Below are 27,500 nucleotides of genomic sequence, written 5' to 3'. Positions count from 1 at the left end.
GTTCAATCTCAGGGTGAAGTTGGTGTTTTTCTGGCGCGTGCCAGAAAAACGCGCAGAAATCCCACGGACTCATTAAAACCCGGACCGGACCGGACCGTGATGCAGCGCTCCGGAACCGAACCGAACCGAACCGAACCGGCCCGAACAGAACTCACCTCCGGCTGCAGCTCGGTGTGTCTCCGCCGCTGAGGAAGGAAAATAATCCAAATCACCAACAACCTCCATCTGCCTCCATCAGCCGCTGCTGGGAGCTGCGGCTGCAGACCGCGGCACAGATCCTCTGCTCCTGACAGGATGCGCCACTCCGACTGAGAAACACTGCATGGGGGTGGAGGCACTCTGTTAAAGGGACAGTTCAGGATTTTTTCCATGAAAAATCATGATCATAATGCTTAATGAAAAGCTATTTATTTGGATATCAACAAAAGTCATGTCTGAAAAGCTGAATGTTATTCAATTTAGTGGAAAATAAAGGCTTGGAGGCGGTGTGCCACAATAACCTTCCCCTGTCAAACAAGTATTTGGAACAGGACATGCAAAATATTTCAAGTCATTATAAAAAGTATAAGATGCACATAATATGAAAAGAAATGTATTAATTAGAATATCATAAAAGGTCAAAGAGCATGAGAGCAAAAAGGTTATGGACTGCTGTGTAATAAACACTAATACATATTTGGCATTTCAACCAAATTTTGTTGTATCTATTTTTAGCAGGAGCCTCAAGTATTTTCAGATTTGAACTATTCGTGGGCGGATGTGAAAACCTGACCGGTACCAGAGCCGGTACCGGTACCGGGGCCGTGCCAAACAAATGATACAAAACACCCGACAGGTTAATAAAACTAACATCTGGAGGGAGAAACGAACTGCGGCTCGTCATGCAACGTTTTATTGCTAAATCTGATTTATAATAAAGTCCCGCTTTGTTTCTGTTGACCAGTTTCTGATTGAGTCGGTTTGTTTCCTCATTTCTAGCTGAACCAGAACAGCAGGATGAGGCTTTATTAGGGCAGCATCTTTCAGCAACAGGAAGTTCAAAATGTCAGCAAGATAAAAACAGAAAGTATGAAAACTGAAAGCAACAAGTATCACATTTTTAAACCATCATCTGAAACCATATTTAAATGTTGGAATTAATCAAAGTTATTATTATAACGTTAAATCTAAAGGTCTGATAATCTGGGGTCTGGTCATAAAACCACCAGATTATTAATCTCAGTAAATTAGAATATAGCAAGTAATTTAACTAATGAGTCTCTTTAAAAGCATCATTTGAAAATGTCAAATATTAAATATACTTTCCCTTAACGTCACATTTCTGTTTCTAAAAGGTTTTTGTTCATCTGATATTTTGTGTAAAATCATCATAACTAACAAACAAAAGTATTTCATCTCTATAATGTTTCACTGACTGGATCTGGACTTTTTAACCAACTGATTCTATTGAGTGAATCTGAACAGTGAAGTGGTTGGAAAACAACGTCAGAGTGAGACCTCTGTGTTTCTCCTATCTCTGGAGACTCTTCTGTTTCCTCTCATCTGATCTGCAGATCAACCTGCAGCTGCAGCTTAAAGGAGACAAAAGCATTTCATGTTTCCTCCTCACTTCAAATGTTTCATATTTACACTGAAAAAAGAATTAAAAATAGTTCATCTTTTTCAACAAATCTGATTCAATTCCTCAAAATTAATTTACGATGAAAACTTCATAAACTTCATATATTATTTGGATAAACTTTATTTGATCACTTACAACAAATTAACTATTTTTTAATCAGCTGTTTTCTTTTTTCAGTGCATATTCCTGATTAACTGAATGCAACTTTTGAAGTTTTATTCAAAAAGTTATATTTTGAGTAAAAATGTAAATATTTGACTTGTATTGACTTCAAAAACTGATATAACTGATATAGATTTATTGGATTTACTGTTAGATTGTGACGTTTATAACATCAAAACTCCACAAAAATGCAAAATGTATTTAAACACTAAGATGAAAAGAACAAAGCAACACAAAGAGTTTTAATCAGTCAAGAAGGAGAATATGGAAGTTTATCAAATAATCTGTTGAGGATTTTATTCATAAAATAAATTATTTGTAGCTGCTGCAGCGTAAATGTGGACGTCGTGATTATATTCACAATTTAAAAATTCTAATATCCCATTAGAAAGAAATGATTTCAATTATTAATGGATGCTTTGAAAACCGCAGCAGGAGTTCAGAGCTTCAGATCCGGAGACAAAATGAGGCAGCAGAACCGTCAGATCCAGTTCTGCTGCTGCTGCAGCTGCAGCTGCAGCTGCGGCACATTTTAGCTGCGGCAGCTTCGATTGATGCTCACTGTAAAGATTTATGTGACGATAATGTTAAGATTCCCGATTTAACACAAAAACGTACATTTATCATATTTGTAAGATGTGGAGATAATTTTGAAGTGCAGGTGAGAGAAGCAGCTGCAGGCCCGTCCCTCTCTGTCCCTCTCTGTCCCTCACTGTCCCTCTCTGTCCCTCACCGTCCCTTGCTGTCCCTCACCGTCCCTCTCTGTCCCTCACCGTCCCTCTCTGTCCCTCACCGTCCCTTGCTGTCCCTCACCGTCCCTCACCGTCCCTCTCTGTCCCTCACCGTCCCTCACCGTCCCTCGCTGCTTCTCTCAACTATCTTCATCCTTTCATAACCTTCTCCTCCTCCTCGCTGCTCGGCTCTGACTTCCTCCCACTCACTGCAGAGAAGAACCAAAAACCAAGATCAAAATTAAACATTTAACAAGAGTCATTTTTCAGATACGGACAAATTTTCTTCAAAACAAGGAAAAATGAATCTCCTGGAATCAGAACCAGGACGTAACCATGGCGACGGCAAGCTGGACCAAAGCTAACAGCTTTAGCCGTTTCACCGCTAACCGTTTTAGAAAACCAGAGAGCATCTTTGCTATGAATTCATTCAACAAAACAGTTAAATATTCACTAAAAATAAAACTTTGTCATGTGTTTAGATGAAGACGTTTGTTTGGTTGATGTTCGTTTCATCAGCTGCTGACCTGCTGACCTGCTGACCTGCAGAGGTCACAGAACCACTTTGACTCTGCTGCAGATTAAATGGACAGAATGGAGGCGGATCTGATTTCATGACTGGATGAATCACAACCCTTTTATAGACGATTCACAACTTTTAGGCTCCCAATTGAAGCTTATTTCAGATTCTTAAAGTTAAATCCTGCAGGTTCTTCACACGCAGAGGCTGGACGTGGAAACGCGACGGTCACGTGATTTTCTGCCTCCTATTTCTGTCCTTGGAGTTTTAATGTCATTGTTAGTTTCTGCAGTGAGAAACTCGGCTGCTCTCTGTCCTCCCCCTCACATATTCATATCAGCAGAACTTAAGAATGTATAATTAGTTGGAGCGATTAGTGGGAAGATGGGATGTGATGCTGTGATTTCACACAGTAAGAGCATAAAGTGTTTATGTATTATAATATGTGGGCCGTGTGCAGGAGATTCTCCCTTCAGCAAATATATTTATGGACACATTTATCCTTCATATCGATGAGGCGATTAACACAAGCAGAGCCCAGATCCACTGGAGGATAAATGTGAAGCAAAACTTTTAAAAACTCCAGGTTGTGTGTGATTGATTTGTCCTCCAGCTGGTTGTCAGACTCACCCTGCACTGACTGCAGAGGCCCGGATCGGCCATGTTGGTCCGTTCCTACCCTCTGAACCGGGGCCTGCGTGAGGCTGCAAGGCCGCAAGGCCGCAAGGCCGCAAGGCTGCAAGGCCGCAAGGCCGCAAGGCTGCAAGGCCGCAAGGCCGCAAGGCTGCAAGGCCGCAAGGCCGCAAGGCTGCAAGGCCACAAGGCCGCAAGGCCGCAAAGCTGCAAGGCCGCAAGGCTGCAAGGCCGCAAGGCTGCAGGGCCGCAAGGCCGCAAGGCCGCAAGGCTGCAAGGCTGCAAGGCTGCAGGGCTGCAAGGCCGCAAGGCTGCAAGGCCGCAAGGCTGCAAGGCCGCAAGGCTGCAAGGCTGCAGGGCCGCAAGGCTGCAGGGCCGCAAGGCTGCAGGGCCGCAAGGCTGCAAGGCCGCAAGGCTGCAAGGCCACAAGGCTGCAAGGCCGCAAGGCTGCAAGGCCGCAAGGCCGCAAGGCCGCAAGGCTGCAAGGCCACAAGGCTGCAAGGCTGCAAGGCTGCAGGGCTGCAAGGCTGCAAGGCCACAAGGCTGCAAGGCCGCAAGGCTGCAAGGCCGCAAGGCTGCAGGGCTGCAAGGCCTTAAGGCCTCAAGGCTGCAAGGCCACAAGGCTGCAAGGCCACAAGGCTGCAAGGCTGCAAGGCTGCAAGGCTGCAGGGCCGCAAGGCTGCAAGGCCGCAAGGCTGCAAGGCTGCAAGGCTGCAAGGCTGCAGGGCTGCAAGGCCGCAAGGCTGCAAGGCCGCAAGGCTGCAAGGCTGCAGGGCTGCAAGGCTGCAGGGCCGCAAGGCTGCAGGGCCGCAAGGCTGCAAGGCTGCAAGGCTGCAGGGCTGCAAGGCCGCAAGGCTGCAAGGCCGCAAGGCTGCAAGGCTGCAGGGCTGCAAGGCTGCAGGGCCGCAAGGCTGCAGGGCCGCAAGGCTGCAAGGCTGCAAGGCTGCAAGGCTGCAGGGCTGCAAGGCCGCAAGGCTGCAAGGCCGCAAGGCTGCAAGGCCGCAAGGCCGCAAGGCTGCAAGGCCGCAAGGCCGCAAGGCTGCAAGGCCACAAGGCCGCAAGGCTGCAAGGCCACAAGGCTGCAAGGCTGCAGGGCTGCAAGGCCACAAGGCCGCAAGGCCGCAAGGCTGCAGGGCCGCAAGGCCGCAAGGCTGCAAGGCTGCAAGGCTGCAGGGCCGCAAGGCTGCGGGGCTGCGGGGCTCCAACACAAAACATGCAGTGGACCGGAAGAACCTGCTGGGCCAGAATGTTTCTGACCCATTTAATGTCCAAACCGTTATTTTTTTTAAAAAGAATAAAAAATTCTTGGTGGTTTAAAATGTTTTTACTCATCTACTCTGAAAAGTGTGGCATGTATTTACCATCACCGTTTTTGACTCCAATCCTACATTATGGCAGCGTGTCAGAGCCAATAAAGACGGAGAACAAAGAAGAAACATTCTGACACGAAACTCAGAAATTTCCTAGAAAAACTTGGAAACTTCTAATTTTGAAAAGTCAAAAACCTGAAACTCTGAAATGTTTGTTCTTCACCATCCATCCATCCATCCATCCATCCATCCATCCATCATCCATCCATCCATCATCCATCCATCCATCCATCCATCCATCCATCCATCCATCCATCCATCCATCCATCCATCCATCCATCCATCCATCCATCCATCCATCCGATCTCAACAACAAAACTCTCATCTCATCCAGCAGCCATTGTACAGTGCGTACAGCAGTAAAACCAGCTGATCAAATGTGCTGGAGCTCTGTTTTGGTTGCTAGGTAACAGGATTGTGACTCAACAACAGAAAACTTATTGTCAAAAACCAACAGTGTTTTTTTTTAGTCCTTGTTTTAGAAAGGAGATGAAAACCCAAATGGAAGTAAAACATCAAAGTGAATTTTGCATATTAATTCCCTTTAAAAACTAAAACAGATGAACTGCTGCTGCAGGTTGTTGAGCTGTGCTGCCCTCTGGTGGAGAACAAGGGCAGCGCTGCTGAAATGACCCAACATGTCTTAACTTATCATTTCTGATAAAGATCTGCTGTGGGACACCCGCTGCCATTTTTAATTCATGTTTCACTGTTTATCTATAAATTATAGACATCAATCAGAGGAGATTACAGTGTTTTTATGATGTTTTATTTCCATAAATGATTGACATACATGACAGTTTAAAGAAATAAACTAAGTTTCAGATTAAGATCTAGTCAACAAACTCACTATTTAGCTTCTAACCAGATGTTTAGTTAGCCAGCTTGCTAACTAGTTTGGAGCTAAAAGATATGATGCAAATTAATTTTTAGGGAAGAAGAAATTTGGTTTATCAGTGAATATTCAGTTTAGAGCTACATCCTGATATTGTGACAAATATAGATGAATGAATAACATGGTGAAAATATGACTTTTGAACATGAATCTCATGACAGGATAAATAACTGAAGTTCATTTTTCACTGTAACTTTACAATCACAGTCTCTATTCACCATCCAGAGACTCCACCATACAATCAGAAAAGAGCAAAACAGCAAACAAAAACATGGATGAGAGGAGAATCCATTTCAGATGAAGGTTAAAGGTCATCCTCATCCCTCCTGGTGGAAGGTCGTTCCATCTGGTCTCTCCTTCCAGCTCAGTCTGACGTTTCCTTCTGCGCCGCCGTCCTTCAGCCTCTGCAAAAACTGGCACACAAACAACTGAGAGTCCTGGTCCAGTGTGTGTGTGTGTGTGTGTGTGTGTGTGTGTGTGTGTGTGTTGTACCTTCGTCAGCAGGTCTTCCAGCAGGGCGGCGTCGTTCAGGTCCACAGATGAAGACTTCGCCACCTTCAGCTTCACCAGCAGCTTGGAAACTGGACCCAGAACGTTTTGCTCTTTGTCTGATGATGAGCAGAGAAACTGAGTTCTGATAGTTTAGTTGAGGAAAGGAGAAGGAGGAGCCGCCTGTCAGCCGTCGAACCGCCACATCATTTATCTACCCGTGATTGTTGTGAAGGTTGTAAATGTGCCTCATAAATAAACTGATATTTTTTGTGTTTTATTAACTTTATACTCTGTATTTAAAAATAGTGCAACCTCTCTGCCTGTCCACACAAATGAATCTCCACGTTTAAATCCTAACAGGAAGTTGTGAAGGATGGTGATTAGGCCCAATGCTGCCCCCTATGGGTTCGGCATGTTTAAAGCAACCAACAGTGGTGCAATTCAGTGGCTTCATGGATGACATTTTTTCTTAAACCAATTAGGGATGAATGAGGTTACTTTATGGAAATCAATATTTCATTGCTTTAAAAAGACCCGGCCATGTTTGGACTAGGCCGTGTTTGGACTTGGCCGTGTTTGGACTAGGTCAGAATGAGTCCGAACTCACCTCCATAACAAAAGAATGGGAAGTTCCAGTCACAAGGACAGTCCTCCCACTTTCCAGAGTCATCAAAGTTTGCTATGGTGCATTTCTCTTCCTCGCTGTTCGGTTCGCCTGAACTCCAGTGAGTGAAGGCGGGGCTGGTTCCGTCCACCCAGGTCAAGGAGTTTCTGTTCAGCCCGATCCAGGCGTACTGACCCGGCGGCATCATCTCCCTTATCTTCTCGTTCTCTGACAGGTCTCTGGCGACGGCCATGTCTGTGTGATGGTTCCTGCAGTTGGCCAGAGCGTCGGCCCAGGGGAAGAACTGCTCCACCAGGACAAACGTCACATCCGGTCCTGAAACGGGAACCCAGAGAAAAATGAATCCGAAGAAGAAGAGCAGAACACGGAGAGTTCGGCGGACATGTTGGATCGGCACCGTTCACGTCGGCGCACACAGACTTCTCGTAGCTTCCACAGGACCAGTCGTTCCAGAACCCGTCGTCGTAGATCCTCACGCAGTCTTCAGGGCTCTGCCTGTTGTCCGGTTGTCCAAGCTGCCAGTTTCTGAAGTCGGAGTCTCCGGGGTTCTGAAACACGTTTGGGTCGGACAGCGACCAGCTCCAGCTGTTGGGGTCGTCCGACAGTCCGATCCAGGCTCGCTGCAGAGAACCAGACCCTCAGGTTGAGAAACCTCCTGAGAAACAAACGTCTTTATGACAAAAAACTGCAAAACGTTTCGGAACCGAGACGGGACGGATTCGCCTGGTACTGACGGACTTTTACTTCAGTCATGAATCAATTCTGTCTTAGAGATGAAAGTAATGAATTCAAGAGTTTTACATGCAGCTAATAAATGTTTCCTCCAGTAATTTAAGCTTTATTGTGTCGGATCCTAAACCAGGAAAAATGATGGAATTATAATGTTTCTAAAAGATTATTTAGTAAAGTCAAACAATCTATTTCTCAAAATTAAAAACTAAGTTATTTGGAAGTGAATCAAAGCGGATGGTGAAACTTGAGTTTTGAGGAGAAATTGTGTTTGTTTACATGCTTCACGACTCCGTTGACCATCTGCTTCAGGTCGATCATGTCCACCAGAGTCGTCACGTTCTCCACGCTGCTTAAGGTCACCAGGTCAACGAACTGCTCTCTGCAGTTCTGCAACTCGTTGACGTAATGAAACTGACGCTCAGCGAGAGACGAGGCGGCAAAAAGCGCTGCAGCACCAAAACACTGGTGAGCTTCTGGGACGTTTCATTTTTATAGTTTTAAACATGAAAAAATAATAGAAATATCATTTATTGCCCCTCTGTGAGATTACTAAGCTGAACCCAGCATGCAGATTCACATAAATGTAAAATATAAAACAAAAAGACACAGTAGAGGGGAACCTGAAGCAGAAAAAATCCTAAACAGTTAATAAAACAGTGCAGGACGATAAAAAATATATTCAGTAAGTTTTATTTAAGATATGCGGTAATTTAACTCTGTGGTCTTGAGTTAAAAAAGCAAAATATCTTGACTTGTAAACGGAAAATCAGACAATTATGTTGTGCAAACAACAAAAAGCTGCAATATTCTGTAGGATAAGAAACTAAAAAATGTTACATAAATGGACTTTAGATGTCTGTTAAACTTACCAGGAAGACAACAAATAAATGTCTTAATAAAAGAATAAAAACTGCAATGATTTGATGTCATGTTAACAATAAAAGGATTGTTTTGGAATAAAAGTTATTAATTTAGCAACAAGAGAGAGAAAACTTCCAGGTTTTGAAGATGATCTCATAAAACCTCCCATATTTTATGGCTCAGTTACAAAATGATTTGATTCCCATGAGACCAGGAGAAAACGAGAGCATGAAGCCTGAACTTGCCTGAAGCGGCTGTGAGGTACTGCAGAACCTCCATCCCGGTTCCTTTGGGTCAGAACAGCAGATCTGCAGCTGCTGGATTCACTTATCACCGCGGCGTCACGCGCATGCAAACGCAGACCAAACGTTTGCATCCGCAGCCTGATGCAGGCAGAGAAATCTGAACACAGATTCAAAGTGGCTTCATTTCCATGATTCTCAAATGACTGGTTTGCCTGAAGCTTTCGCCATAAATCAAAGTTCACCCAAAAACTGGAACCATTTCACCTCAACTGTCACCTGAACATTCAGTTTTACTCCTAAAAGCTCTGAGGTGTTTCATGATTGTTTGTCTAGTCAAATTATTTACTAGCTTGGTGGTTTATTCTTTGAAACCACAGAAACATTTTATTATAAAATCAGAGATTTTTAAATCGGAAAAATCATTTTAAATTATGGCTGGAATTTAACAAAGAGCCGCAGAAAAAAAGCAAAAGTTGCATCAATATGATCTATAAAATCTGCATCATTTGGATCAGTGAAGCAGAAAAAGACCCGTTTTCTGTTTGTGGTGTTTTATTGAAGCCTTCACAGATAGTTTCTACATCAAACTTCATATTTTAAATCACATCACAAATAAATGTCCTGTTTGTCTACATTAAAGAGGATTATCAGAAAACAGCAAACCATGTTAATAAGGAACAGACAATATTGTCATCAGACATGACTTCCTGTCTGACGCTCGTCACTCGTCCTGGTGGAAAATCCTCCCGTCTGATTGGTCGATCCATCTCACCTTTACCTCCCCTTCCACTCTGCTGTCCTCCTTCAGCTTCTCTTCAAACTGGCAAACAAAAAAAACATTTGATCAAAATCGTTTCCTGAAGTTCCTGAAAGCTGCTTCATATTTAGGCTGACTGGTGCAAACAGCACTTCTGGTTGTTGAACATTTTACACCGTCGAAACATTTAGGTCTGAGTTTGAAGCTCCGATGAGGCTAAAAGAGAATATCAGTGTGAATGAAGCAGCCTGCTGCAGCAGCCTGCTGCAGACCGTACCTGCTGCAGCAGGTTCGCCAGCACCGCCGGGTCTCCCAGGTCCAGAGAGGAAGACGTCACCAGCTTCACCTTCACCACCTGCTGTGAACCTGGAACTTTAACACAACAACAGCTCACTGTCAGTTAAAAAAGGAAAATAAATCATTTCTGAATCATTTCTGCGGATGCCACAGTCATTGATTTGGGTTTCATTGGTTCTTCAGTCATGGAGCCTCAGGGACGACAACTCAGACCAAACAACGTTCATGTTGTAGCTTGGCTAAAATCAGACAGGAGGAAATGATGTCATTTCCATCCATCTGCGTCTGAACAAGAGACTCAAACTCAGAGCGAACAGTTCATCATGGAAATGAACTGTTCGCTGGTTTTGACCTGCAGAATCATTTCCTGGCTTGTTCTGCTTCATTTCCTACAACAGAGTCTAAATCTTTCCATGTTTCTGGTGTTCAGTGAAACATTGATGCTTTATTTAGTGTTTCTGCAGCATGAATGTTTCCACCTGGAGAAACTCAAAGGAGACGCTCCAGATGTTTTAAAGAGATCTGGTTCATAAGCAGAAAGGCGTCTCTTCCAGCAGAAAGGATGGAGTGTTTTCTGCTCACCATCGTAGCAGAAGAAGGGCATCAGTGTGGAGCAGCCCAGGTCCTCCCACACGCCGCCGTCGCCCAGCGCCGCCGCCGCGCAGTTCTCCGCGCTGCCGTTAGGTTCTGTCGGCCTCCAGTGGCTGAACGTGACGTTGCTGCCGTCCGCCCACAACCAGGTGTTTCTGTGCAGACCGATCCAGACCGCCTTTTCTCCGGAGGATTGGACTAGGCCCTTCATGTGCTGGAGCTCCGCTGAGCTCCTGACGCTGGCCATGTCGCTGTGATGCTGCCTGCAGAAGCTCTGGGCTGCAGACCAGCTCATCTTTTGGTCCAGAAGGACAAACGAAGCATCGTGTCCTGGAAATGTCCACAGGTTAAAGCCTGCAGGGCAGAAAGCTTTGACCTTTCACCTCCAAAGAATCTCTTTTGAAGATGGAAAAGTTCTGGATTCTTGTTTCTGTTTTTATTTCTATCTCATCAGTTTGTTGGTTTTAAATAAATGCAACAGAGTTTTAGTTGAGCAATATTACAGACATGCAGTTTATTTGAATTTATTTTGTTTAGTCATTAAATCGTCTCTCCAGACGTTTATATTCGGTTCCCATAGCAACCTGATTCCTGTTTTTTTCCTAGTGTTAAAATTCAACACATTTTCCAGAAACTTTTAATCAGATTAAATGTTTCATGAGTGATTTTGTGACCATAAAGGATGTTGCAGCTGTTTTGTCAGCTGCTCATTATTGTTCTGCAGTTTGTTTCAGATCATTTAATTATTGTATTTAATTATTTAATTATTGTATTTAATTATTTAATTATTGTATTTAATTATTTAATTATTGTATTTTATTTCATGTATCGGAAGCAGAAGCTGCTGCACCAGCATTCATGACATCTGCTGTCATCTCTTGGTTGCCATTCATGAAACCAAGTACAAATGTTCAGCTGGATCCAGTTGAGCTACATATAAATATAAACCTTCAGCTGTTCTGTCCTGGATGCTTCATCCTCACCTTGTACATCACAGCAGATTGGTCTGAAGGTTGATGCACACTCCAAATCAGCAAACTCTCCAGAATACATCAGGACTCCGCAGCTTTCTTTCCCCTGGTAGTTGTTTGGTTCCTCAATTTTCCAGTTCCTGAACGCGGCTTCTCCGTCTCTGTAGAAGTCGGGGTCAGTGATGGACCACGTCCAGCTGTCCAGGTCCTCAGACAAACCGATCCAGGCTCTCTGCAAAAACCCGTGAACTCATGAAGTTCTCATTTATGAAAACAGCTCTGCAGAAAATGCTGCTTTTGTTTTTTATTGTCTTGTTGGACCAGTGCAGGTTTTAGAGCAGATTGTAACAAACGTACCTGTTTGTCGTCTGCGCTGTGGTAGAGCATGGCGTCCAGATCCACCATTTGGGTCAGGAGCGTCACGTCCTCCATGCTGCTGACCGACACCAGGTCCAAGAAGTTCTGTCTGCAGAAACTCTGAGCGTCCGGCCAGCTCATCAACTCATTGACAAAAACAAACACGCGAGGAGGACGAGCCGAGGCGGCGCACAGCACTGCAGCACAAACACAGCAACAGCTGAGACACGGATCTGCATCCTGGCATGGAGCAGGAAAAACTTTCCCTGTTTCAGGCAGAAAAACTGACTAATGATGATGTTACATGGGAACGATCAGCTTTATTGATATTATTTGTGCAGATTTAATGCATGAATATCAGATTTAAGCATTTTTGGGGGTTTTATGAGAAAAATAATCACATTTCTTCCCACAACCCAAAATCCTTTTCTGTAGTTTCACAGGTTTAGTACTTTTACTCACTTATATTTACTCGAGTAACTTTTTAGACAAACTGTAATTTTAGGAGAAGTTTTAAAACTTTTTTATTTGAATGATATTCTAATATCAAAGTGAGACCTCTTGTTTGAACACAATCTTTGTAGTTTTGCTGTTAGTTTCTATTTATTTCAAGGTCATAAAAATAAAGTAATAACTACATATAGTTACCAGAAGAATTTTATATTTACATATTGTAACAATTTAATATATTTTATACTAAAAATACAAACAATAAAATGTTTTTTCTGCTTTAAATTGTTTTGTAATATTTGTATTGTTTTTTTTTACTTTATTGTTTTTGTCTGTTGGAAAATCTCATTTTTAAATATGAAAGCAGATTTTTAGTGTTTTTTCCAGACACTTTTTGAGCATCGTTTCGGGAGCTGCGTCTTCGTCTGATCTGATCTGATCTTTATTCAGACGTTAAAATTCAAACCGTTTGCTTTGAATTTTCAGGATTATTTTATCAGATATCAGCGACTGGTTCTCAGATTCTTCTGCCTCTGAACACAAATAACTGCACATAATGTTTTAAACAATTACATTTAGTACATGAGGTGCATTAAATGAATGAATCAGTGTATCATCAGAACTGGTAATAATCTCAATAATTATTCCCAGGGTGCAACAGGAGCATAAAATCATGAGATAATCTGAGACACTCACAGGAAGCAGCTGTGATGAAGTGAAGCGTTTCCATCCTCCTGAGTTTTTCCCCTCGGCTCCGTCAGGCTGCAGCTGCTTATAGTATTTATATCACTGTTGTCACGCTCATGCAAAAAGAGGATGCAAACTCTTCCTATTCTGGGTTTTAATTCTTGATCCATTTAATATACTTCAAAGTATTCAAACTACTTTTATTTACATATTATTTACAAGATGCTTCAGAGTCAGGAAGAATGAAAAACATCTTTAAACCTTTTAGCACAAAATTTACCCCAAAACCATTGGAGCCCATTTATTGTTGTGCAGACAGATGTTTTCATTTGAAGATATTTTAAACTCACTGGTTTGTGTTTGGTGCTTTAGCTTCTTAGCTTCTTAGCTTCTTAGCTTCGTAGCTTCTTAGCTAGCCATTCCCACCATAGATATTTTTATAAGTTGCACTTTTAGATGTTTTTAATAACTTATGTTTCATCTGCTGCCTGTTTAGCTCAGAAATATTCTCTACATGAAGCTTCAATCTCTAAAAGGAAGAGAAAACAATGCTTGGTTTGCATCGGCCATGTTTTATTCATCCATTCATCTATTCAGACGCTCAGACTCCTGCCTTCTATCTAACAGCACAAAAACAAATTATGATCATCACATCACAAATGTAAGCTCCAGGCCTCCAGGCCTCCAGGCCACCAGGCCTCCAGGCCTCCAGGCCTCCAGGCCTCCAGGCCTCCAGGCCTCCAGGCCTCCAGGCCTCCAGGCCTCCAGGCCTCCAGGCCACCAGGCCTCCAGGCCTCCAGGCCTCCAGGCCACCAGGCCTCCAGGCCTCCAGGCCTCCAGGCCTCCAGGCCTCCAGGCCTCCAGGCCTCCAGGCCCAGCTCAGCGTTGCTCCTGGTGGAAGATTTGTCCTCCTGATGTTTCCCTCCAGCTCAGCTTGACGTTTTCTCTGCTGGCCTTCAGCTTCTGTTCAAACTGAGACGCAACAATCAAATAATAACCAGGGAAAAACTTCAATCAGATTACTTGGATTACTGATTAATTGATCTGGAAAGTCACTAAGTCACATTAAGAGAAACTTTTTTAGTTACTTTCAGCAGCAACGCTCCACCAGCCGTGAAAATGGCTTTGATCTTTATTGATCTTTGCCAATAATTAATCGTCCCACAGAAACAAACTCAACAGGTAGAGGAAATAAAATTAAATTACAAAACAAAACAACAGTACAAAGCGATCTGGATCAGTAACTGACGACTGGATTTGGAAAAGATTACTGGTTTCTGAAAACGGGTCATCACTGCCCAGATCTGCTGCGTTTCGCTGAGTTTTCTTCACACATCATGCAACATGTAGTGACATTTTTTCTCAACCAGGTGGACGTCCTGCTGTCTCCTGGACACATTTGTTTCCAGGAATCACTGAATTGATGGAAAACACTCATTTTCCTGCAGCTTTGCTGAAAAACTTGTACGGGGTTCTATTTGTGCCACCATGCAGCGAGTCTGACATCTATCTGTGTGAGGAAACAGTCATTTCTAAATCTCATGTTTGCTCTATGTATGGGATGCTAATGAGATCAAAAAGGCACAAAATATCTAATCAAAATACAAACAGATTTTTGCACCATCAGGAAAGTAATGAGTCCCAAAACATAGTATTGTATTTTGTTCAAGAACTTTTCAGCTCTATGGAAATTATTTTTGAAAAACCACAATGGAAACATTATTTTTGCGTCGCAGGAGTCACATGACGAACAACCAGAGGATACTACTGGAGGAAAATACAAAGAGGATGAGGACAGGAAGTGGTAGGAGGATCGAGGAGAGGTTTGGTTTCTAATGATTTACTGCATCAAACAAACTTAAAGTGGTTTTCATTTCATTTCTTATTTTATGGAAACATTATAATTGCAAATTTGTGTTTTTTCCACATAATATTGAATTTGGACAAAGTTCTGAGATCATTTGTAACGGAAACGCAGCGAGTCGCAGACTGTCTGCTGTTTTTCTATGTTCCTTAAATAATTCCACTCAGACACTCCTCAGTATTTTCATGCTGTGGTTTTGCCTTTGCTGTTTGGTTATTCTTAATTTAATTAAATCTCGCTCTGGTTGTCAGTTTTGAGTTTTTTCCTGGGTGGAGCGTTGCAGCAGATTTCCGTCCCGACCCAGAAGCCGTACCTGCTGCAGCAGGTCCGCCAGCACCGCCGGGTCGCTCAGGTCCAGAGAGGAAGACGTCACCAGCTTCACCTTCACCACCTGCTGTGAACCTGGAACTTTAACAAACAAACTGGAGTCACGACTTCCTCTGCTCCACATGAAGAGGAAACCCTGTGGCGCTCCCTGTGCCGGAGCGCCACAGGGAGGACGACTCGGATCACTTTTCTTTGCATTATTTTTACTTCAGTTTGTTTCTTTTCTTCAGTAAATCTCAGCTTCCTTCATAACCGGCTTGTTTATGGCAGCCTGGTTACCTGCAGGTCGGTTTCCACCTCTGGAAGGTGAATAAAACCCATAAATCGCCACGTTTGTGTTTCAACTGGAGGAATTTATGAAATGAGGCTTTAAGGTTCTGCTGAGCCGCTTCGGTCCTGACAGAAAATATTCAGATATTTCACAGAAGAGGAAAGTTAATCTGTTTCCGATTCTGTGGCGACTATGTTTGCTTTAGATTGGTTTGAGGATTTGATGTCTGTGACTTTTAGAGAAGCAGACGGATCCACGGCGACCGTCCACACGGCGACCGTCCAGCCGGGGTCAGCAGGTCAGCTGACGGCTGGACCTTCTGGAATAAAGATTTGCTCTGAACCTTTTCAATATTTTAACTAAATCCTTTTGAAAGTAGTCAGCAGAAACACACAAAATCCTTTTGCTGAGGAAATCTTTGGAATCAAGCCTCACCTGCGTGGCAATAAAAAGGCATTTTCCAGGAGCAAGGCCAGTCCTCCCAGCAGCCGCCGTCTGCAGGAACGGCCGCCGCACAGTTCTCCTCGGACCCGTTTGGTTCCGACGCTTTCCAGTGGCGGAAGGAGGAGTTACTGCCATCCACCCACAGCCAGGAGTTTCTGTATAAACCGATCCAGGCCTGGACCTCTCCTGCTGATTGGACTAGGCCCTTTATCTGCTCGTTCTCTGGCGAGCTCCTCACGCTGGCCAGGTCTGTGTGACGCTCTCTGCAGTAGCTCTGGGCTGCAGGCCAGCTCATCGCCTGGTTGACGAAGGTCAGCGAAACATTGTGCTCTGAAATCATTCAGCAGATAGAATCAGTTTCCTCCCACAGCAGCTGCTGCTCGTCTTCAGAGCGACCAGCAATCAGCTGACCTGCGACCTGCCGACCCTGCACCGCCGCTGATCATATCACTCATCAATTTGGCATTTAAAAATAAATCTGCTTAATGCAAACATTACAGTTTCAAAAACACTTTTCAAGTCACATGAGTCACATGACCTGGTGATGCTTCTGCAGGAAACCCCGAAGAAGAAAAGCACAGGAAGTAACTGAAGGACCTGCATGTCTTTAATCACTTGTCTTGTAATTTTAATCCCATTTCTTACTTTATGGAAATGTTGCTAGACTGAAATTGTGTGGTTTTTTTTTTTTTACGTTGTCAGAATATCAATAAAGTTTCAGATGTTTGTAATGGAAACTCTGAGGCTTCACTCTTCTACAACCAGGCCCTCCATTCAGGGCTTACGCAGGTCAAGGGTCAAGAAAAGGGCAGCTGGCATTTCTGCAGACGCCACACATCCTGGACACGAACTGTTTAGACTTTGACCACCAGGTCGGCGCCACAGAGACAGTTTCTTCTTCTCTTCTGTCCTTCTGATCAACACAATGATCAATAAGCCTGACTGATCAGCTGCTCTGCAAATATGCATATTTTCATGACCATAAACTGTCATTTTTCTTTTCCTTATGTATAAAAACAGAATGACCTTGGAGATCATCCAGGGAACAAATGTGTGGAGAAAACGGAGACGACAGAAGAATCTGGAAGCAAAAACTGAAACTAAATGGCTTGTAAAGCAAAACAAATAAAATACAAATTCTGGAAAAATCTAAGGTCCAGAGGAGAATCTAAAACAACACGAGGAACCAGAGAAACCAGAGGAACCAGAAGAACCAGAGAAACCAGAGGAACCAGAAGAACCAGAGAAACCAGAGGAACCAGAAGAACCAGAGAAACCAGAGGAACCAGAAGAACCAGAGGAACCAGAGAAACAAGAGGAACCAGAGGAACTAGAGGAACCAGAGGAACCAAAGAAACCAAAGAAACCAGAGGAACCAGAGGAACCAGAAGAACCAGAGGAACTAGAGGAACCAGAGGAACCAAAGAAACCAAAGAAACCAGAGGAACCAGAGAAACAAAGATTAATACGAGAAGCAACATTTTTCCTCTTGTTGTTTGAGGAACTGCTAGATTTCCTGTTGAATAATAAAATAACAAATCTGACCTTCATTTCGATACAAGCTCAGAGGAAAGGTCAAGGTTCATGTGTTGTTCAGCTGTGATCCGTTCTCACCTCGCACGTCGTGGCAGATTGCTTTGGCCAACATCTGGCAGGGATTGTCGTTCCACAAGCCGTTGTCCCACATCCCGACGCAGCTTTCTTTCCCCTGGTAGTTGTTTGGTTCCCCAATGTTCCAGTTCCTGAACGCGGCTTCTCCGTCTCTGTAGAAGTCGGGGTCAGTGATGGACCACGTCCAGCTGTCCAGGTCCTCAGACAAACCGATCCAGGCTCTCTGCAAAAAACACGTCATATGAGTGAAAACTGCACAGCTTTAACATTTCACCAAAGAATCTGTGGAAACCTTGGAACTGCGGTCAGAATGAGCAGCTGTGCATTTTCAGACCTACATGTTTGAAACTTGCGTCCATGTAGAGCATGGCGTCCAGATCCACCATTTGGGTCAGGAGCGTCACGTCCTCCATGCTGCTGACCGACGCCAGGTCCAAGAAGTTCTGTCTGCAGAAACTCTGAGCGTCCGGCCAGCTCATCAACTCATTGACAAAAACAAACACGCGAGGAGGACGAGCCGAGGCGGCGCACAGCACTGCAGCACAAACACAGCAACACAAACACAGCAGCACAAACACAGCAACACTCATTTCATCTGCAGCTCATCATCAGCCCAGTTGGAACAGAGTAAACTTCATGATTTTCAAAAACTCCCACGTTTTATATCCACAGACATTGAATATAATGTCTGTGTTTTAAGTCTGAAGCATTAAAACAGATTTCTGCACTTTATGAACAAAGTGCAACATTTGCAAAACTCAACTTTGGTTCGAATGATTCAGGTGATGATGATATAAATCATCAGAGTGTCTGTCAGGTGGAAATGCTTCACAGTCAGACAAACATCATGCAGCAACATGATGCTGCAAACTGTAAAACTCAAACACAAAAGATCCAACAGAAAAACACTGGAAACCAAAAAACCCAGAAAACAGCAGCAAAAAGCTGCAACTAAAAAGGTTTTCAGTGTTGAACGTTTTTTCTTTTCATTTGCGTTTGTTCAGTTGATTGTAGGATTTTCTGTTGAAGTTTTTTGGTACTTTGAATCATTCATAAGTTTATGGAGCCATTTTTACCTGTCAGCCACAGTTAGTGACGATTCCACTGAAACTGGTCCAATACTGAGTACAACTGAAGCCATTCGGTCAAACCGGTTTTGGTGAAACCAATCCCATACTTTGTGCAAAATTTGCCTCTTCAGTCTAAAAGAACTATTTTAACTCAAATTTAGTATTTACCAGCAGCAGGAAATCATACAAACTATGTGAAAATGTAGCAAACTAAAAAAAAGAAAAGAGTAATAAACCTGTCTTTGTTTAGTTCTGCCTGCTTTGGGCATTTCGTCCTGACGCGTCACACACTCACCAGATATTTTGTCTAACTGCATTATTTCAATGGCTGAAGTATTGAAAGTATCAATACTTGGATTAGAGAATTGATCTTAAAGCATGAAGGTATCGGAAGGCAGAAGCATCAATATTTCAGTACCAATCTGCACATAACTGCTCACAATAGTGTAAACAGCCATACAACAAATAAAACAATAGTCAATCTTTGAGTTTCTTTTGTGAAAGTCAAATTGAAACCAACACATCTGCATCCTCCTAACTATTATTATATCATAAAATATGTAAATTGAGCATTTTCTATGTTAATCAGAGTTTGTCATAAGTTGCTTTTATCAGCAGAGCAATAAAACGTTATGAAAGTCTTTTTGTAACAGGTTTAGATATTGGCCTGTTGACCCGACAGCGGTAAAAACAAAGCAGGCGAAGCCTTACATGATGCAGCGGTGAGGAAGTGAAGCGCGTCCATCATCTCTGCTGCTGCAGCCGACTGCAGACCTGCAGCTGCTTATTGTTGTACTTATGATTCTGTTGTCACGGACATGCAAACAGCCATACAAACTATTTGCATTTTTTGCTGAATACCTGAACCATTCATGAAACTTCATACTATTCAAACCAGAGTCATTTACATCCTATTTTACACTCATTTCCCTCAAGACGCTGCAAAGTCACTGAAGACAAAAATGTTTTCATTTCAGGGGAAAATATTTCTCTGAACAAACCTGGTCAGATGTACAGATTCAACCCCTAAAGCTGAAAACTGAAACATCAGAACCTTTTTAGTTTGGGTTTCTTTCAGCTCAAACTGCCTGTTTAAGGACATCAAACAGTTACTCTCCTGTCCTTTGACTACGCCATATTCAAATCATCTGAGCCCGAGATTCAATTAGTGCCAGATTGATTAATTTATTTAATCTATGAAGAGAAAACACCTCGATGGCGGAACCATTAATCCCAAAAGGATTCGTACTCCTGTAGATTCAGATCTCAGTATTTTTATTCAACCGATGAGACTGAGACCCTTCAGATGAAAATAATAACAATAATAATAATAAGCTCCAGTATCTTGGTTCAAAATTACTTGTAAGTTGGCTTCTTTGGAGTTTTAAGATGATTTTGCAGCAGAAATGCTTCAGATCCAAACAGAATCCAGTTTTTTGGAGCTGAAAAGCTTCCAGCTTTTGGCTTTAAGTCAAAATCATCCAGATTATTGGCAGTTCAAAGGGTTTTATATGATTGTTTTTCTTCTCACAATAAACTAAAAGTATTCACATCCTGGCATTATTGCACTCTTTAAAACATGACAATAAATAGTAAATTGCTTTGTTCATTACACAATTTGCACACATTGCACAAGAAGCCATTTTGGATCTGACTTTGCTAATTCAATAACTGTACAGAAATATGTCTGACATGCTGTGAATGTAATTCTTGGGCAACTTTTTACAGTAAATGTTTAAATATTGGAATCTTAAGAAGAAGGATTGTCTGGTCTGGAAATGATTTGTATGGAAACACCAGAAGCTGTTATACCAACATCTGCCACTAGAGGGCAGGAGAAATGCAATTTATCAATGCAATTGTTCTTTTGTTTTTTTTTTTTTGTAAAAAAAAAAGAGTAAACAAGAACAACAAAGAAACAACAACAAAGGGCTTCATAGAACATGTTTCTGCTTTTTCATGAGTTCAAAAAAAAAAACAGCAGGGAGGAAACACATCAAGAGCTTTGTGTTGAAATAACTAAAACGTTTTTTTGCATCATATCAAACAAACTGAAAACTCTGATTAAATGTGTTTTAACACAAAACCAGCAGGAAAACATGAGCAGAGATAGTAGATGGATTATTCAAAGAGTGACGCCTCACTGATGTACAAATCTGTTTCATGAAGTGCAGTGTGAGTGGAGAGGCAGATGCAGAAAACTCAGGACGGAGTGAGATGAAAAGATGCGTTTAATGTCCAGGAACCAGGAAGCAAGAACCAGGAAGCAAGAACCAGGAAGCAAGAACCAGGAAGCAAGAACCAGGAAGCAGAGCAGAGCAGCAGGCTGAAGCTCAAAGCTGATAGCATCAGGTCAAAGAATGGACAGCAAGACAGACACGACACATAGGACCCTAACCCTGACAGAGACACAGAGACGGAGACACAGAGACACAGAGACACGGAGACACGGAGACACAGAGACATGAAGACACGGAGACAGGGAGACACAGAGACACGGAGACACAGAGACACAAAGACATGGAGACATGAAGACACGGAGACACAGAGACACAAAGACATGGGACACAGAGACATGAAGACACAGAGACACAGAGACACAGAGACACAGAGACACAGAGACACAGAGACACAGAGACACAGAGACAGAGACACAGAGACACAGAGACACAGAGACACAGAGACACAGAGACAGAGAGACACAGAGACACAGAGACACGAAGACACGGAGACACAGAGACACAGAGACACAGAGACACGGAGACACAGAGACACAGAGACACGGAGACACGGAGACACAGAGACACGGAGACACGGAGACACAGAGACACGAAGACACGGAGACACAGAGACACAAAGACACGGAGACACAGAGACACGGAGACACAGAGACAAGGAGACACAAAGACACAAAGACACGGAGACACAAAGACACGAAGACACAGAGACACGGAGACACAGAGACACAAAGACACGGAGACACGAAGACACGGAGACACAGAGACATGAAATACACAGGAGGTCATCATGGAACGAGACACGCCTGGGGTCAATCAAGGGGAGGATAGGACAAACATGGAGACTCAAAATAAACTCAGAAAAACTCAAACCATGACAGTAACTGTAATTTATAAGATACAGCAAAAGTTTAACCAAAAACAAGATGATTAAGATCAAGAGACAGTTTTCTCTCTGGCTTTTCTCTGATTCTGCTGCTCCGTCTCCAGGTGACCCACTGGATCTGCCAGCTTCTGCCAGAACCGCTGATTTGGTAAAAAGTCTATTACTGATCAAACAATCGTTTAATATTTTTAAATTACATCGTCAGACAGACTAAGGTGTAATTACCAGTAATTACTATAAGCAATTATGATAATTATTCAAAGCCATGAAGCATAAAGGCAAGAAATGAGTATTAAAATGAAACGGAGATTCATTTATTCCACAAACAGCTTTTTATTGTAAAGCTTTCGATCTTTAATGAAACGACAGGAAAAAACTGTTTATTCATGAGTTTATTTGACTTTATTTATCCGTGTCTTCCAGCAGCGACGCCATCGAGGCCTGACGTCCTGGAGGAAGTGACATCACCAGTGAGAAGGTCACAAGGTCACCTTCAAGTTAGGCTTTTTTAGCACAGATGAAGTAATTATTTCTGCTGCAGCCTTCATCGTTGATGTATTGTTGAGATCCTGGAAAGATCAGAAACAATCAATAATCAATTCTTCTCATCAGATTAACTGGAATTATGAAGTATTTTCTGCAGAAAGTCATTTTTAAATGTCTGTTCCTGCAGAAAGAGGCAGTTTGTGAACTTTCACCTTTCAGGTTGATCTCCATGCAGTTTTCTCTGCCACCTCCGTTCGGTTCCCCGCTGCCCCACCGCCAGTAGTTGAACGTGACCCGTCGCTCCACATCCACACACTCTCCTGAAAGGAAGACGCTGTTTTCAGCTTCAGTCTGATGCAGAACCTCAGACCCAGCAGGTGCAGACGCACCATTGGAAACGTTTTAATCCAGTTTAAACTCTGTTTAAACTGGATTAAAGCTCCATATTTGGAAGCGTGGTTAAAACGTCAGAGCCAAACGTGAACAACGGACCCTGACGGCGTCATGGCCTCCGATCCAGGTTCTCTCCCAGGATCCTTTCTTGGTTCTGACCAGGTCCTTCAGGAAGATGTACTCATAGTAACTGTGGAAGGAGGCCAGGTTTGCACCGAGTGCTGTGCAGTAACGCTGGAAGGAACAGAAAGCACAAAACGCAACAGAAAGGCTCAAAAGAGACAAACTGCAGGACTAAAACATAAAACCCAGATGGAGGATTTGTTTCTGGTTCTGGTTGTGCTGGAGGATTCCTCCTGTTAAAGGTTTTTCCTCTCCACTGTTGCTACATGCATGATCTGTATTTGATTTGAATTAGTTCTACATAAATAAACTGAATTAAATAAATGCAATCAGATGGTAATTTCAGATTACAGATAAAATCCATAAACTTTAGAAATTGCAAACTGTGATTATCAGATAAAACAAAAAGTGAAATAATAAAGAAAAACTGACAGATTTAAAACATGCAGCATGGACAGCTTTTTAGTTAGTTTCTGCTGTTTCTCTACCTCGGCGTTCGCCCAGTCAGCTCGGTAATTACAAAAGTAGAAACAGCGACTTCCATACTGAGTCCAACCACCAGGGCAACCTGTGAAACACAGCAGAACCCAAACAAGATCCGGACTTAATCTGGAACGAGTCCAGAAATGTAATAAATGTGTTATTAAACGGGACAGAAAGGCAGCAGCTCAGAAACACCAAAACAGACACAATTCAGACAAACCTTTAAAGAGTTAGTTTTCTGTCAGGTTGAAATACTTACAGTCACCCTGTGAACAGAGAGAGGAAATGATTCATAAATACATGCAGCTGTTCAACAAACAACGAGCTCAAAACATCCAAAACAATGAAATATTAGCAAGAATGTCATTATACTGGTCAAAACTTATATCTTATTTAAATTCATCAGAGTTAAAAATTTCAAACCTGTATTTTCTGTAGTTTTACGATTAAAAACCTAAAACTCAACATCTCAGCAAATTACAATGTATAAAAATATTCTGTAAAATATTCTATATATCTGTATATATGGACATTATGGACAATATGGTCTGCATAACCACTGGCATAAGGAGAAGAAAGGTCATCGCTGAAGAAGCTTTACATCCAACCATGTTTGTTAAAAGTTGAGTGGAAGGAGAAAGTGCAGGGATAAGCACAGGTTTGAGGGGATTGTCAAGCAAAATTATGAGTTTTGAGTTTTTCAGCCAAGAAATGTATGAGAAATAAAGGCTTGAATCACGAGGATCTTTCAGAGGCTGAAACTGTGAAGATGACAACATCATCAGACGATGACAGACTTACAGTCGTCCAGAACGCGAAGCTCAGACCGATGAGAAAGATGACATGAAGAACTGAAGCCATCTGCAGAAAGAATCACCGGAGAAATGAGGCTTTGTCACTTTACAGCCAAAAACTCTCAGTTATTATATTAATGTGACAGAGGCGAGGCAAGTAAAGCTTCATCTGCAGCACAGAAACCTCAGGTTGGATGTTATTGATCACTGGAAACAAAACATGCAAAGACAGCAACTACATTTCCAAAAGTTCAGAGAAAATCATTATCGTATTATTATGATATCCAGAAAAACCTGGCTGACACGCGGCAGCTCAGCTCAGCGAGGAAGAGGAAGAGCTCAGCGAGGAAGAGGAAGAGCTCAACGTTACCGTTCTTTGGGTTGTGAGCAGTGAAGTCGTCTCAGCAGCAGGACCTGGAACCAGGATGATCAGGGATGGAAGTGCAGACTTTAAATACCCTCACTGGGTGTGTGACCATCATCTGTCAACACTGATAGGGCAAATAATTAATATTTCCATTTCATGAACATGTACAAATACAAAAGTATCAGCTAACATGATGAAACTCCCACAGTCAACAAGCTGCTGTTGGTTGAAGTCTCATGTTGTAACTGTTTTACACGCAAAGTTACTGCAAAATGTTCTATGTTTAATTTTGACCTGCTGGCATTTTGTTCTGTATAAATATCAATAAAATATGGAACAAAATAAGTTATAAATGAATCTGCTGTCAGATTTACACATTATATTATCAACTTTCACTGTTTATTTCAAAGTTTAAGTTTTCATTTCATTTATAGAAATGACAGATATGATTATGACATTTTTAGCCAAGAATGGTTGGAAATGTGTATTTTGGGTTAATTCTGCATTCAATAAATCCATTACTATCTGCTATTGTAGTGGCAGATTTTGTTCTTGATGTGCTTCAATTCTTCATAATCATCAATCTGTCTGGATTTGAGTTTTCTGTTTATTTTGAGTTTCTGAGTTTGAGTTCTCCATGTTGTCCTGTCTCCCGTCCATTGTTCCCAGCTGGGTCTTGTTCTGTAATTACCCTCTGTGTAATACTCCACAGTCTGTATTTATGGAAATGTTGTTAAAGACTGACAGGGCAGTCTGTGGTAACCATGGATGGATGGATGGATGGATGGATGGATGGATGGATGATGGATGGATGGATGGATGGATGGATGGATGATGGATGGATGGATGGATGGATGGACGGATGGATGGATGGATGATGGATGGATGATGGATGGATGGATGGATGGATGGATGGATGGATGGATGGATGATGGATGGATGATGGATGGATGGATGGATGATGGATGGATGGATGGATGATGAAGATCTGCAATCTTCATCATCATCTGCAGTCTTCATCATCATCTGCAATCTTCATCATCATCTGCAATCTTCATCATCATCTGCAATCTTCATCATCATCTGCAGTCTTCATCATCTGCAATCTTTTGCCCGGGGCGAGCTGGTCCTGACAGGAACCCGGGTGTGAGACAGACGGATCATCTGACACCAGATATCAGCTTTCATCCAGAGCCGTGTCCACATCCAGTCCCAACTCATTCATAAAGCTCATTTAAAACACAAGTTTAGCCAAAGTGCTGTACAGTCAGAAGATCAGCAACAAACATTCATGAAATAGAGACTTTGCAAAGATCATGTCAGCTGACACAAATCAAAGATCATTGTGAAGACATAAATGTCAGGTTCTGTGTTTTTCTGTGTTTAATTCTGAGTTTCTGTGTCCTGAGTCTCCTCCTTGTCCTGTCTTCCCCTTGATTGTTCCCAGGTGTGTCTCGTTCCCCTGATTACCCTCAGTGTATTTAGTCCCTCCTGTGTCCTTTGTTTCTCGTCGGGTCCTTCTGTCATGGAGTGGTGGTGGAGGTGAGTTGGTGAGGCAGCACGCTGGAGACCCAGGTAAGTGAATAGTGAATAATTTTAATGAAACAGTCCAGAAAAACAGTCCAAACAATAGTCTGCGGCCAGGCAGCACGGCTGAGCAGAAGCCAGGGCTCACAATGGTAGCAACTGGTCTTAAGGGCGGCACAAAACAAACTAGCGACAAACAAGGACCCGACCAGGAACAAAGGACACAGGAGGGACTAAATACACTGAGGGTAATCAGGGGAACGAGACACACCTGGGAACAATCAAGGGGAAGACAGGACAAGGAGGAGACTCAGGACACAGAAACTCAGAATTAAACACAGAAAAACACAGAACCTGACATGATCGACTTTTACTGCTACTATCTAAAACCATTTATTTGTGCCAAGAATCTCTGAAGCCTGCAACAATCTGCTGCATAATCTTTCCATCTCTGCTCAGTTATTAATGCATTTCCTTCAATAATGATTGATTTTTGGTGGGTTTTTCATGTTTAGCATTTTGAAAGAAGTAACAAAAGCAAAGTTTAACAGTTCTGCTACTACATTTTCTCTTTGCTTCGTCTCTAGTCCCTGTTTCTTCTCTTTGCATTTTAAAGTTTGACCAATGTGGTCAGGTTACATTCCAGTGACAGGAAATGTGAAGAACAATCTGTAGGTGTTTATCAGACGTCTGTTACAAAAGAATTTCCACAAAAAATAAAAATCAGAAACTGATGCTCTCACTTTACCACAGCAATAATGAGCTTTCCGACAGGTGAAAATGGAGAAATACATTGCAAACACTTGAATGATTCAAACTCCAAAACCACAGAATGTGAAATTCCTCTGGGAATTTCTATAGACCTGTTGGAGAGTCGACTGACAAATCCTCATGACTTAAAGCGACGTCTGGTGGAAAGGTGGAGGAAGAAAAGGTACGTAATGATTCAAGTCTTTTCTAAACATGCAGCATTTTGAAACAGGAGCATGTTTATAAAGGTAATGCCTCCCTCTATAAATTCTTTTTGTTATTTCTTTTTCCCTTTTTCCTGTTCCTTGGTTTTTCTTTCTATTTTCTTTATTTTACTTTCTTTTTTTTTCTAACTCTTTCTCTGCCAACACTGATAATGTTCTGCACTAGTAAATAAAAAACCTATAAACATCATAACAATAACCTTAAACAATATTTGTGTCATTTTTACTGTCTGTTTATGAACCAAACCTTCATCCATAGCCCAGTCTAAACGGGGACAGCGCCCCCTGCTGGACGCAGTTAATCTGCACCATGTAAACCAGTTTCATTGATGCAATAAACGTTTTTAATCTAACAGTAAAAATCATATCATTATTAATGTTTGTGACGGGTCGGATCGGGTCCCACAAGTTTGTTGACAGAGTGAAGGGAGGACAGAAGCAGTTCTGGATGAAATCTGATATTCAAAAAGACAGTCAGACACACCCTGGAGATCGGCCTATCCAAAGTAAACAGGCCCTGATGAGTCAGCAGTTTGCTGGAATTAAAAATTATAATGAGGTCAGAGTCGATTAGTTTGACTCTTGAAAAGCTTCGATTCAAACAGCTTAAAGTCATTAAAATGGTTAAACTGAGAGGCTCCAGTTA

At 42.5% G+C, this 27,500-nt stretch overlaps 4 protein-coding genes and 1 long non-coding RNA gene across 6 annotated transcripts in view; 1 reads left to right on the top strand and 4 right to left on the bottom strand.

Moving 5' to 3' along the window:
• Positions 1 to 5,863: 5,863 nt before the first annotated feature.
• Positions 5,864 to 8,921, bottom strand: LOC129377009 (macrophage mannose receptor 1-like). The gene is made up of 6 exons (XM_055056736.1): positions 8,888 to 8,921; positions 8,058 to 8,227; positions 7,447 to 7,669; positions 7,032 to 7,364; positions 6,425 to 6,540; positions 5,864 to 6,345 (listed from the first exon to the last, which is right to left on the bottom strand). Exons 1-6 carry the CDS (start codon positions 8,919 to 8,921, stop codon positions 6,250 to 6,252), a joined length of 972 nt encoding a protein of 323 aa, XP_054912711.1. The 3' UTR covers positions 5,864 to 6,249.
• Positions 8,922 to 9,442: 521 nt separating this feature from the next.
• LOC129377143 (C-type mannose receptor 2-like) lies at positions 9,443 to 11,930 on the bottom strand. The gene is made up of 5 exons (XM_055056903.1): positions 11,861 to 11,930; positions 11,516 to 11,735; positions 10,524 to 10,862; positions 9,922 to 10,016; positions 9,443 to 9,707 (listed from the first exon to the last, which is right to left on the bottom strand). Exons 1-5 carry the CDS (start codon positions 11,906 to 11,908, stop codon positions 9,609 to 9,611), a joined length of 801 nt encoding a protein of 266 aa, XP_054912878.1. The 5' UTR covers positions 11,909 to 11,930; the 3' UTR covers positions 9,443 to 9,608.
• A 1,625-nt stretch (positions 11,931 to 13,555) lies between these two features.
• LOC129377142 (putative C-type lectin domain family 20 member A) lies at positions 13,556 to 19,363 on the bottom strand. Of its 2 annotated transcripts, none has more exons than XM_055056901.1 (6): positions 19,296 to 19,363; positions 17,853 to 18,049; positions 17,518 to 17,737; positions 15,895 to 16,233; positions 15,175 to 15,269; positions 13,556 to 13,969 (listed from the first exon to the last, which is right to left on the bottom strand). In XM_055056901.1, exons 1-6 carry the CDS (start codon positions 19,330 to 19,332, stop codon positions 13,877 to 13,879), a joined length of 981 nt encoding a protein of 326 aa, XP_054912876.1. In that variant the 5' UTR covers positions 19,333 to 19,363; the 3' UTR covers positions 13,556 to 13,876. The 2 variants fall into 2 exon arrangements, with proteins under 2 accessions (XP_054912876.1, XP_054912877.1); XM_055056902.1 differs by having other exon boundaries at positions 15,175 to 15,263.
• Positions 19,364 to 22,020: 2,657 nt separating this feature from the next.
• On the bottom strand, positions 22,021 to 24,461 carry LOC129377052 (ladderlectin-like). The gene is given in 8 exon segments (XM_055056778.1): positions 22,021 to 22,276; positions 22,406 to 22,483; positions 22,486 to 22,513; positions 22,686 to 22,820; positions 23,198 to 23,277; positions 23,452 to 23,458; positions 23,994 to 24,053; positions 24,357 to 24,461. Coding segments are annotated over 7 exon segments (459 nt in total). The 5' UTR covers positions 24,357 to 24,461; the 3' UTR covers positions 22,021 to 22,205.
• Positions 24,462 to 26,799: 2,338 nt separating this feature from the next.
• Positions 26,800 to 27,500, top strand: part of LOC129377054 (uncharacterized) — a 6,399-nt gene continuing 5,698 nt past the window's right edge. The window contains exon 1 of the long non-coding RNA XR_008607869.1: positions 26,800 to 26,814. This is a non-coding gene — a long non-coding RNA (uncharacterized LOC129377054). The remainder of the gene's footprint in view (positions 26,815 to 27,500) is intronic.

The sequence above is a fragment of the Poeciliopsis prolifica genome, unplaced genomic scaffold (genome assembly GCF_027474105.1).
Source record: "Poeciliopsis prolifica strain line A6 unplaced genomic scaffold, Auburn_PproV2 SCAFFOLD046, whole genome shotgun sequence".
NCBI classification, from domain to species: domain Eukaryota; kingdom Metazoa; phylum Chordata; class Actinopteri; order Cyprinodontiformes; family Poeciliidae; genus Poeciliopsis; species Poeciliopsis prolifica.
This window is presented reverse-complemented; position numbering and strand designations above follow the sequence as displayed.

Coding starts and splice junctions, on each gene's coding strand:
- LOC129377009 (XM_055056736.1), bottom strand. CDS start 8,921: ATGGAGGTTCTGCAGTACCTCACAGCCGCTTCAG. Junction 8,228..8,887: donor GTACCTCACAGCCGCTTCAG/GCAAGTTCAGGC, acceptor TTGGTGCTGCAG/CGCTTTTTGCCGCCTCGTCT. Junction 6,541..7,031: donor CCCATTCTTTTGTTATGGAG/GTGAGTTCGGAC, acceptor GCTCATCATCAG/ACAAAGAGCAAAACGTTCTG.
- LOC129377143 (XM_055056903.1), bottom strand. CDS start 11,908: ATGGTGGATCTGGACGCCATGCTCTACCACAGCGCAGACGACAAACAG. Junction 11,736..11,860: donor ACAGCGCAGACGACAAACAG/GTACGTTTGTTA, acceptor GGGTTTTTGCAG/AGAGCCTGGATCGGTTTGTC. Junction 10,017..10,523: donor GCCCTTCTTCTGCTACGATG/GTGAGCAGAAAA, acceptor GTTGTGTTAAAG/TTCCAGGTTCACAGCAGGTG.
- LOC129377142 (XM_055056901.1), bottom strand. CDS start 19,332: ATGATGGACGCGCTTCACTTCCTCACCGCTGCATCAT. Junction 18,050..19,295: donor CTTCCTCACCGCTGCATCAT/GTAAGGCTTCGC, acceptor TTTGTGCTGCAG/TGCTGTGCGCCGCCTCGGCT. Junction 15,270..15,894: donor GCCTTTTTATTGCCACGCAG/GTGAGGCTTGAT, acceptor TGTTTGTTAAAG/TTCCAGGTTCACAGCAGGTG.